This window comes from Adelges cooleyi, unplaced genomic scaffold (genome assembly GCF_023614345.1).
Source record: "Adelges cooleyi isolate 19-005CV unplaced genomic scaffold, UGA_ACOO_1.1 ACOO_flye_CR_arks_rails_tigmint_CR_PRNA_248, whole genome shotgun sequence".
Taxonomy (NCBI): domain Eukaryota; kingdom Metazoa; phylum Arthropoda; class Insecta; order Hemiptera; family Adelgidae; genus Adelges; species Adelges cooleyi.
In genome coordinates this window covers 1,741,874-1,754,125 of record NW_026095913.1, presented here as the reverse complement: position 1 = coordinate 1,754,125, position 12,252 = coordinate 1,741,874, and the positions used below count along the sequence as shown (strand labels likewise).

At 29.1% G+C, this 12,252-nt stretch overlaps 1 protein-coding gene across 7 annotated transcripts in view; it reads left to right on the top strand.

The window, feature by feature from the left end:
- LOC126837370 (phospholipase B1, membrane-associated-like) overlaps positions 1-11,517 on the top strand; it is a 37,840-nt gene extending 26,323 nt beyond the window's left edge. For 3 of the 7 annotated variants that reach the window (XM_050571266.1, XM_050571267.1, XM_050571268.1), the window contains 8 exons: positions 7,464-7,576; positions 8,622-8,877; positions 8,964-9,177; positions 9,833-10,059; positions 10,126-10,285; positions 10,600-10,754; positions 10,912-11,068; positions 11,251-11,517. In XM_050571266.1, coding sequence (XP_050427223.1) covers positions 8,662-8,877; positions 8,964-9,177; positions 9,833-10,059; positions 10,126-10,285; positions 10,600-10,754; positions 10,912-11,068; positions 11,251-11,399 — 1,278 coding nt within the window. In that variant the 5' untranslated portion in view covers positions 7,464-7,576; positions 8,622-8,661 and the 3' untranslated portion in view covers positions 11,400-11,517. Of the gene's footprint in view, positions 1-7,463; positions 7,577-7,976; positions 8,252-8,311; positions 8,393-8,563; positions 8,878-8,963; positions 9,178-9,832; positions 10,060-10,125; positions 10,286-10,599; positions 10,755-10,911; positions 11,069-11,250 lie in introns of those variants that run through there. The other 4 variants (XM_050571269.1, XM_050571271.1, XM_050571270.1 and 1 more) reach the window with 4 other exon arrangements.
- Positions 11,518-12,252: the final 735 nt, after the last annotated feature.

Genomic DNA, 12,252 nt, shown 5'->3' with positions numbered 1-12,252 from the left:
TCCTCGATTGATTTATTTTTTTTTTAATCGTCTAAATCTAAATTACTGCCAGCACTCAGCATTAAATAGCGGAAACACATACATTTAAATGAAACGAACATAAATTAAATGTTTTTTTTTGTTGTATAATATAGAGAACGAATTGTTATATTTAATTGGCTATCGAAATTTACATTAAAATAGTTATCACCTATATGATATTTGGCTATCACTAGTATACTAAATAATAAAGACAATTGTAATGAAATATAATACATTTAATTATATATTTTGTATGAGCATAATTCTATGCAACGAATAGACTGCTATGTATTAAACATTGTATCAAAATGGAATACACCATAACGGATAAAATATTCATACACTAATTAGGCGCGTTCGGTATTATTACATTGAACTTAATTTTAGTGATTTTGTCATTGCAACACTTGCGTTTATTAGTATAATTAGCAAATACTTTCAGGTATTATTTTCAAAATATTAGAGGTTCGACGTTTCTAAGATAACTCTATAATAGTTAAACTGTGTAAAAAATTAATGGTCTCAAGGCTCGGGTATAGCTAAATGCATTAATTATACATTATATATTGGTATATGTACATAAACATTGTTGATCATGTCAGTGTTATTTTCAAAATACCATATTTCTCGTGACTAGTTTCTAGGCCTTAAGTAAAGAGCAAATGATCGCCTTGTAAGATTAGGCATGTCACGGGTTTATGAATAATGGATTTTCATTCAAATGTACTTAATTGTAAAATATTGATATGCATTAATACCCCTAATGCATAAGCGGAAATACTCATTTAACGAATGATCGAAATAAATGTAGAGGTAAATAATATATTATGGGTTTAACTAACTCTTTGATTACAACCTAACAACAGTGTATTGAACATTCATTAGCGGCTATGGACCCTATGTAAACGAGTTTGTCATAAATGCTCTTGAAACGAATTAGTTGCACAGTTGTTGAAAGGACTTGCGTGGAAAAAAAACCTTGATTACTTATAAATTCCACGTAGATGTAAAAATTAATTATTTATTTTAAGCAGAATATAATTGCAAATGAAATTCGAATCGAAAACTAATTAAATTCAGACTTGGACAGCTGTTTTGTGCTTTACAAACTTGAAATTTATCATAGTTGTACGCGTACCGGAAAACGCCGTTTTATTAATTTATTAAGACTTCCACTAAAACGGTCGTTAGTCTATAATATTAGTTTGAAAATCATAGTTTTACACAATTCTATGTGGTATGTACATATTACAAAATATATACAATTTATTTATAGCTAACACGGAGTATGTAACTGTATAAGGTTTTTTTGTTATTTATTTTGCTTAAGGAATTAATTGTTCTATACATTTATGCTAAAAGTAGAATATATTTTATAATATACAATGATATAAGTAAAGGCCCGTACTCGAATGAAGATTTAAGAACACTCAAGTGTATAATTTATAATACCTATCTGTATATGCTACAAGTCAAAATATAATATCAGATGAATCCTCAAGACTAAAATGGGCAGTAACTTATTTAACAGTCTGCTGGAGGGTATAGTAAACGGAAACTTATTTTGAAAAATGTAGGCGTGGTAAGGTTTGTCAAGAATTAGACGGTTTTGATAGGAAGAAAAGCATTTCGAGATGTACAATTTTGTGAAAACTTTAGAAGGTCTGTATATGATGGCAATTATTATTATTTTCTGAAGGAAATGGATGTTTAAGTTTATTTAAAGTATAGTCGTAATAATTACAAACAATTATTTGAGTTATAATATTATGTTGTTATATGTGCTTAAGGTCTGAAAATTAGATTGATAATAGATCCAGAGTGGAACTATAACATATGATTTTTTTGGAAAAAACTGTAATAAAAAATATACATAACATCTGTACAAGCTGTTTCGTTTATAGTTCACTTGAACAACACACCGATTGTAAAAATTACCAACGATTCAATAACCTAAATTTTCTATGATACTTGAATATTGTTTTTTTTTCAAACCAAAACCTACTTTTAACTTTAAGAAAGTAGTCGAAAAATTAATTTGCATCAACTTTTTCAAAAGGCAAGGCAATCATACTAAAAACTACTGTGAGTTGTTAAATTACCAATTTTTAATGAAAAGCTTTAAATAAATAATTGATCAACTTAACTGTTTTATTACTCTCATTTATTCGATATTAATTTCTGTTGAATTTTTTTTTTTAGAATCACTTGAACCTCTTGTCTGTTCAAATGCGTCCTAAGTCAACTTGACCTCGTTCGTTTATTGTAGTATGGCTATCGATACTTCTTGGAAGTGACTTGTTAAAAATGTACTACATGATTTATTTATTATTCGTTACGTTTGTAATATCATAGTATACATAACTAATTGGACTACCTCGGCGGGACAGTTAAAACAGAGTAAAAAAAAAAAAGTTGTGCAATTTTATACATTACAAAAAACACACACTCGACACCATATCTTTGAGCATCCATCAAACAAAATCCCAAAATCCTAGAAAATCTCTTCCCTCCAGTGGTATTAGTCTTTTTGTGTTGAGTAACTTTAGTAATGATCTGGTTTCTTTTTTTATTTTTTGAAACACGGTTAAACGTGGTATGGCCCTATTCTTGCAAGATAAAGTCTTGCAAGAATTGCTCTAAGACATATCATTGTGGTAGTCAGGAATGAATACTTTCAATTACATTAAGCGAGTTCGTGAAGTAATAATTCAAAGTCTCAGTCTTTTCTATTATAAATACTTGATTTTTTAGTATACTTCTTGTGCTTACCGATTTAGAGTTAGACACATAGAGAAAGATTATAACCAGCGTTGTTAGATACATTGTGTAGAAGTAATTATAGAATATATTTATTTTAAAAAATTGTGAAACTCGTTTTAAATATTTCATATTAATTATTGTATTGTCTCTGTCTAATTATAAATTTTGTTTGTTTTTTCTGAATTTATTTTGATAAAAAAATTAATAAACTGTTTTTTTTTAATATTTTCATTAAGTTCAACTTATCTGTTGAACTATGCATTAGCGTTATCATGTTTTTGTAAAATGGTTCTTCTTTATTCAATAAAATAAAAATGCACACACTTATACTGGTTTTTCTTTTTATTAATAATAATTCATTGAGTTTAGTCATCTTGTTTAGTACTCTTCATACTGAAACATCAGAACTAGAAATACTGGTATCATTTACAGTCGAGTACACATTGTAGACTGCAATTTTAGTCAAGACAAGCAATGTACTTTTTTTTTTGCAAGATATGACGTCAGGGCAAATATTAATAAATAATACAAAATAATATACATTATCATCTTGTAATTTTAGCCAATCATTTCTTATAGAAAGACACTGTTTTTTTTTTATACGATGGTGGCAAATAATTATTATTACTACCCGTGCGTTTCAATTTAAATTCTATATTAATAAGGCTAAAAATGTTGATTGCCCTTTAGAGTCGAGCAACAAAATATTAAAATAAAAATATCCTTTACCATAAAAAAAAGGATACTATTTTTCAGCCCAGTTTGTTGTGAGTGCTGATGAAGCGAGTAGTACTTTTAAAGAAACAGTATATATTTTTTTTTGTGGTAAACGCTATTTTTTTTACTCTCTAACGGACAAATATGGACTTTTCTACTTTCTCTCAGTTAAGCCCTTAAGGATATAATTAAAAGTGAAATAGTTTCTATTATGTTTATATTCTTTTGTGCTCCGTCTTGAGTGATTCAAACTTGATTTTATTTGTAGTTCTGTTTTTTCCTTTCAATGACGTTATTAAAAAAGAAAAAAAAAATACATTAATCAATTCCATTAGGTACCTACCTAATAATATAGATTTTGTTTCACGGCGAAATATATAGGCAATATATCACCACATATGCTCTAATAACCTCATGTGTAGGCAATGCGACTTTAATTATAAAAATGTATAATAATACATATTATTTATTTTTTCTTATTTAAACAATGCCGTTTACAAAAATTATATACATCATTTGCCGTAATACCACCCAAACACCGTTTTTAAAAATATTTGTGTAATTAAAACAGTTCAAAAACAATTACCCTAATAATAATAAACTTCTTGTTTTTTTTTCTTATTGTGTAGTATTGTTGTTAGCGTAAAATAGTGTAATATAAAAATTAATAAAGCATATTCTAGTTTCAATTGTATTTTATTTCGCAAGTAGTCTACTAAAAAATATGTATAAAAACACAAATATTAAAGTTTCATTAATTTTCATATTTATAAGGTTTCTCGTTTATTCGTTTATTCCAATATCTAAAGTTGAAATAAAAAAGTTCCTTTATATTGTTATTACTTTTATTAGCATTGGTTTTATTAAAAATACTATTACAGGAAAAAAAACTGATCCCACGTTCATGCTTTTAGAGAGCATTGTTTTGTGCACAGTCGCGTGGAATTCAAATTTAAAATTTTCACCCGCCTAATATTATGTTTTCAGATATTTGAATCCACCAACAACTGTAACTCGACTCACGAAGTTGTGACGCAAATTAATACAAAAAAAAAAAAATAATAATAATAAAATATATAAACATTAGTCATTAGTAGGCTCGAAAAAATACATTTATATCATTTAAAGTGAATTTTTTTTGTAGACTTTTTTAGCACAAAGCTTTATCTATTAAGCACATTATTGTCAATACAATACTCTAATTGATATTTTTAATTTTTACAGATTCACCTCAAAGTGGTTTTTAACACTTTCAGTTACATTTAATTTTCTACGCCTGTGATTTCCAAAACAATGATCTAGATATTGATGAAGATAACTTGACCTGACCGGTTAGGTAAATTCTACAAAATTAATCTATAGACGACAAAAAGATGAGTAGGTCTTATCTAACTTCCAACACTTACTCTGACATAACTATACTGGGTTTTTTTTTTTTTGAAAGTTTTACTTGATAAAAAAAAAAGTTTGTTTTCTTTTTTTTGAGAAAACCGTATACGTTGTAGCTCATCTTTAGGTCTACCCGTAGTTAGATAGACCTTGATATTGCTATGTCTAAAATATATTTTATACAAATATGCAACTAAGTCGATTGTTTTTTGAAACAGAATAATTGCTGGCACTTGGCAAACCGCTGAACAAGCCGTAATAAAATGCGCATATGGCTTTGAATATGCGCACATTAAATGTAAAGACGTGTAATTTATTAAAAGTAATAAGATTACCAATTTAACGGTAAGTTATGGTGGACAGAACAAAGTTAGTATAAGTAGGTAGAGTACCGTCGGAATCGTTTCACTCCCAATGGAGTACTAAAACACTAAACACCGCAGAATCTCTATACTAAATTCGAGGAGCACCGCTGAATTGAAAACTTTAAACGTACATTAAACTTAACTGTCTGGATACGTGAGTTCGATTTTCAAATTTATTTTATAATAATTAAGTGTTTATCTTCTTTATAAGACGTACCCACCGTTTCTTATTTAACGACCAAAAACGAACTCGCGGTAACTTATCTGAAAACATTGCAGCTAACGGAACCGTTTAAAATTGATTTATTGTTTAAGCGTTGTAATGCCAATATTGCGCTTAAAATTGTACAATTAGTATTATGGTGGATACAATTATTAGTTAGAGAAGTGTGATCGCCCCCCCCCCCTTTTTTTTTGGATTTTCTTAATAAAAACTAAGTTTTAGAACATAGGTTGAACATTTGTAGATGTTATATCCCTACTCTTGATCTACTTTCGTTAAAATTTCAGGGCTTAAGTACTAAAACTATATCTAAAAAGGCAGTATATACAATGTTTCCACCTCTTCTAGGGATAAGGGTTTATGATAGTCTTTGGGTTGTTCACTTTTATCGATGGTCCTTAATCTAGCGAATATTCCATACAAATTTCCCACTAATTTGACTATTTTTTATTTAGTTTCAAACGTCAAGGTAAAAATACCTATAAGGTTAAAATACCTAATTATATTCAAGGTCTCGACCGCCGACGACAATAGCCATGATAATGTTACGAAAAATGTAATTATATTTTTCAAAGAAAGGCACTTTTTTTTTTTTTTTGTTACAATATTCCAAGGTTTTTACTGGTTCAAATGTGATACAGAAACGAATTAAAAACTAATAAACTGTCTTTCTTAATAAAATTTTCGGTATAACGTTTTTGGTATCGCATAATATTTGTAAAATGGTGTTGGTACCTGGTTGTATATATTTTATAGGCTTGAACCAATTATTGTATTTCATAAAAACTATAGAGAAACTTAAAGTCATAAAAAAAATTATTAAACGATGGGCCAAATTGGTCGTGCTTGTGAAAAGTTTCTATTTCTTTGTTGCTAGCTTTTTATTTATTTTTTTTTAGTGCCGTACCTACGCTTTTAAGCGTATACACGGGACAATAAACAAAATTTATCAGAAAATTGTCAACATGTTTACACTATGACACATTTTAAGGTGAAGTAAAAAACTTGGAGCGCGTTATTTATCGCCATACCGGTAATTTTAACGAAATAAGAGAAAATTGGATTTTTTCACGTAGCATAATATTTCCCCATAAATTTTTACCCGAATCATGAGCGAAAGCCGACCGAGAAATGTGTATTTTTCACAATAACGCAAGCTTGTACTTAGCAGCTTTTTCTTTTGTCTCGACTTAAGTTTTTTTTTGTACAAACAACATCAATCTCATGGACTGCCTAGTGAAGATCTTTCTTGGTTTGTCTTATTAATCGGCTATGCTATACCATTAATTTAGTTTAATTCAAGTAACACCGAAACACCCACTGCGATAAAATACAAGGTATATGAGCAACTATGACCCAGTCAATATCCTAATAGATATTGGACTTTTCCGAAATTGTCTCTTTTTAGAATTTTATAGTTAAATACAGCCAAAATTTTATATGTTTTTCGACAATACAACCCCATACCATATGCTGATTTAAAATTTTCAAAATAAAAATAATTTAATGAAAGTTATGACTGGTCAAAAACTAGTTTTGAGTAATTACTTTTAAGGATTTTTTTAATGAAAAATAAATAATCTGCAAATTGTAGTAATGAAATACAATAAAACATATTGGTGGCATTTAAAATATAGTGACAGGACGACCAGGGCGGTAGGGGGTGACCCGTGACACTACTTTAACTTGATTTTATATTTATAAATGTAACCTAATGTATACTATAAAAAAAATGTATATATAAGTTTTGTTATTAGAAAGGTCGTGTGACTATTTTCGTTTTACCCGACGATTAGTATTGTCTGTAAGAATAATAGAAGAAATATTGGATATCAGTAGAATCATGAGAATATTAAATTCGTACGTAAAATTTAATTCAAGGTCTACTGGTTGCGGCATCAGAAGTTAACTTTGAATTGTATTGTATTGTTATTTTGCATTATAAATTCACATAAAGAATTTAAAAAGTAATTTAATATTTATAGAGGTGATGTTGGTAATGGGCTTACACACGATATACCATCGCTGTACACTTCTCTAAGCGGAACACACCTGGATTGGTTTTCTTACATCAGTTTATAGTGTTTATTGTTGAAAGGTAAATAATTATTCTTTTTTCTTTTAAACTTGACCTAATCAAATATTACACGTGCGGTAGTGAACGATTTTTCTTAAAGCATACATTTAACGATTACGTTCACTAAAATCGTTTTTTTTTACTGTGATATATTAAAATATTATCTTTAAAAATACTTTAATAATTTTTTGAGTAATTAGTTGTGTAAATACTTGTGTAAAAAATTCCTATTTAGTTTAAAAAAAATACAGTATAATACTCCCACGCGTGCCGTTTGCAATGCCTGTGTTTTTGTACTTAAATATCACTCATTTAAATAATATGTATGTGATTAAAACTCTGTTGTCAGTTTTATCTTGGAAATTTACTTAATTAATTAAAACAATGAAAAGTATGTCCCGTCGAGTTGTAGCATATTTATAGACAAGAAATCGTACTGAAGGTTACTTATTGGACCAAAACTTTTTAAAATCTTCACTCTTTTCCTTTCATAACCGAGCAAAAAATACCGCAAAAACGACACATTTCCATGACATTCAAATTGACACAAATCACATAACTTAAACTTACGGAGCACTATGAGTTTTTCAAAAATAGTCATATTGGTGTTCACAAACTTCTTTTTTTTATTAAGAAAAAACCCCCCAACAAAATGTCAATTTAATTTGGCGGTGGTGACCAAGTTGGTTTATGTGAGTGAGTATCTACTTTAATGTGCAATTAACATTTTAGATTAAGACAAATTTGCTGCAATTTTGAGCGGCCAACAACAACGTTTTGGGTTTTGACTTTTGAAATCACTTAAGATTCAAGTTTATGATTAGAGAAAGTCTTATGGTATTATTTGTTTTTATTAACGCACATTCCAAATCCCTTAAGTCTTAAGCTTAATGCTTTAGTAAAACTAAAAGAAATTATCTAAAATAAACTAAAATAAAATTATAATTATAACTATAATAAAATTATCTAAAAATCTACTAAATTTTAGCTATTGATTTTAATACCTAGGTTGGTTGCTGACCGGCTGTAATATTCAATACACACAACATGTTTTCAATGTTCCCAGGCGGCTCAACTGGCAATTACAGAAAGAAACGGCTGTCAGGATGTACATGGTTCTTTTGTGCTTGTCACTTATTACGGCTTTGTTAGGGCAGAGCATTATTTCACAGGCATGGCTCAATCGATATGCCGATGAAGACCTATCGGGCATCCCCCAAATTGCATTGGCGTTTCAAGATAAACACTATTATCCGTTGAGACGAACCGTTCAAGCTCTATTAAGATCACCGAGTCGCATCGAATGGGCTAGGACGAACAATGTCAGTGCTAACAAGAAAAAAAAATACCTCATAAATAAATCCAAGTGATCATTTTCCTGCGTTTTTTGTCGTACCACGTGTTTTAGAAAACCCAAAAAGCCGTACCGGAGGCTATTGAATTCCCGTGTAAAACGAACGGAACTAGATCTATGACGACACCGACTAGTGTGCACCAAATAAGGCCTGGAGACATAGACATTATAGGTAGCATTGGCGACTCGTTGACGGCGGGTTATGGAACCTTATCGCGTAACCTACCTGAAGTGCTGATCGAAGAACGAGGGTTATCTTGGTCCGGCGGTAATGTAGTTGATTAAATTGCTAATTTATGGCACACGACGAACAATTAAACTTAGGATAATAAAAAGGTTTTAAATAAACTTATGTGTGAATTAATTGTGTAATGTGCAAAACGAGACAGGACGTGTGAGAACTTTTTTTTTAAATTGCATTCAGTTAAATGTATTTTATTTCTAACACTTTTTGGAGTGTTGGGAAAATTCCCCCAAAAAAAACCCGTTTAAGATCTTTTATAAAATAACTATATTGCTTTAAAATACTAATTATCTTGTTTGCTGCACACTGTACGACGTATATTTCCCAGCTGTGTTTTAAATAGAAAACTAATATATAATATGAAATATATTTTAAGACAAACAATTTAAGACATATATATATATATAAATATATAATATATTATTTAACAACTCAAAGGTGGAAATTATTTCTATTATCTATAATAATAAATTTGTTGTTTCTGAAATTGAAGTTAATTTTTTCAAGGCAAGTGATATAATACTATCATAAAATTGTGTAATTTGTTGGTACATATTCAGTATTGAAAATGTTATCATAACCATATTACATTATTTATTAAAAAAAATCTCGTCAACACTACAAAAGTCTGGATGTGTTGATTATGTAAAATAATAGAAAAATAATTAAACTCTTCCAGGAGGAGAGGGTACGTGGAGGGAATATTTAACACTGCCGAATATTATCAAAGTTTTTAATCCTGACTTGTTTGGTTATTCATACGGTGCCTCGTTAGCCGAACAACGGGCATCGCAATTCAACGTCGCCGAAGGCGCAGCTGTCAGTCAAGATATATTTTATATGACACGAGAGTTGGTGAAAAGAATAAAAAACGATAAACGAGTTAAACTAAACGAACACTGGAAGGTAATGACGTCATTAACTCATCGATGAATTAATATTAGATAATCATTTTTTGTTTGTTTTTAACAGTTAATAACAATATGGATCGGCGCAAACACATTCTGTACACAAATATGTTACGAAGACCACAACAAGCTAACACAACTATACTATGAAAAGCTTCACCGCGCATTGTCTTACATAAAAAATAATCTTCCCAGAACCATAGTCAATTTTGTTTTGGATTTTAGTAAGCGTTAAACTTTCATAAAAATTACATCACTTTAATTTTATAAATAATTTATTTCATTTTTGTTTTGTATTATACCTACCCGCAGCTATTGGGTCGCAAATATTACATTTTATACTATACATAATATTATAATTAAAACAAATAGCCTCTTAGGTCCGCATCGAAGCTAATATGTTAAAAATTAAAATAATGGTGTAATATTGTATTACTTCTGATATAATTAAAAATGATTTTTTTTAATTTGTTACAGTAGTTCATATTGAAGACCTACTAATTAAATTAATTCATCTATTTTGTTGTTGTGTTATTAGATGTGCAAATTTTAATGAGTATGTCCGGTAGGCCAGAAGTTTGCAAAATAAATAACATTCTTGTATGCCCTTGCGTTTTTTGCACTCAGTTCAAGCAACAAATACCACAAATGATGAAAACACTGCTTGACTTTCATAAATTTGAAAAAAATATAGTAAGATTTTTTTTATACGACTTTTGTACAAAGTTAATTTGTATTTTTAATATTAATCTATAAAATTCAATAAACATCAAAATTCTTTGAATGATTTGTTTTACTTAAGATATTTCGAATGTATTTATAGTAATTTATCTACTTATGTGACTATTAGGTGGAAATGGAAGAGTTCAAAACCCAAGATGATTTCACAGTCATTATACAGCCGTTTGCCGAACATTTATCGTTTCCTTTAAATCGACTTAATAAAACGGATTTAACGTTCTTCGCAGCTGACTGTTTTCATTTCAGCCAAAAAGGTTATGCAACATGTACGTGAATGCGTTTGATTTCTTTTACTAAATTGTAACTATTTTTATAATTTTAAAAGTATTGAGGTTTTCTCGATTCGATAAAAAAATACTCACAGTATGGTTTTATTTTCTTTAATTTTATTATTCATAAAACTATTATGTCAATGTAACCATCTAAATGTTTTTCTATTTATTTATAGTTGCCAATGCACTTTGGAATAACATGATGGAGCCCGTTGGGCATAAATCTACAAATTGGACAAATCTTTTCGACCGATTTCTGTGTCCCACGGCAGATTCGCCTTTTATCAAAACGTGGAAAAACAGTGCGACCAAAGACGATGTTTAATGCTCACCTAAAATGTAAACTAATTAAAAAAAAAATAATTTAATTAAAAAACATGTATTCAAGGTTCAAACTGTTGTGATACTATAATATTGTTTAACGTCTCTCACGTTCAAGTGGTTGTCCGTAGTCAAGTTATCCAAAAGAAAAACATTTTTTTTTTTAATTTTTAAAACCGTTTTGTTATTATGTAGTTTTGTACAAAATTAAATGAAAATACTGTTTTCATCAGAACGATAAGACGTCAAGATAAACTGTCAAGTAACCTCACCTCCTCCTTTCATCATATTATTCATTCAAACAATTTGTTTATTATTCCTTTTCACTTCTATCAATAAGTGCTGTAATGCCACGAGTTTGAAATTCATTGTAAAATTGTTTGAATAAAGAGTTTAGGTTTTTTAAAAAAAAATTCGTAACGGATACAAGTAATGACAACTTGATCGCGGCGTAATGTGTATAAGCAATAAAACTTAATTTATGCATTTAGTAAATTGGCGTGGAATTTGTATTGAATCAATTTAAATTATAATATTGTTTTCATGATGTCAGGTTAGTAATTAAAATTCCAGGAATGTGACTAGTGGGGTTGTCTCGTGGGCTGTACTTAACAACGTGCTATTAAAATCCACACACACATTACTTGTTATTACTTATTTACTTTAGTACTGTTTTCTAGTTTCACTTTATCATTGTTTATTTTATTTTTTATCAAAAAAAAAAATGCAAAGTAAATATATAAAAAATTATTCGTGGCTAGACACCACACCCATTTAATGTTTTAAATTATTAAGGGTTGAGCATTAGTATTAGTATTTAGCAGCAACCTAACTGAAGTATTGCTCCATTTAAATGT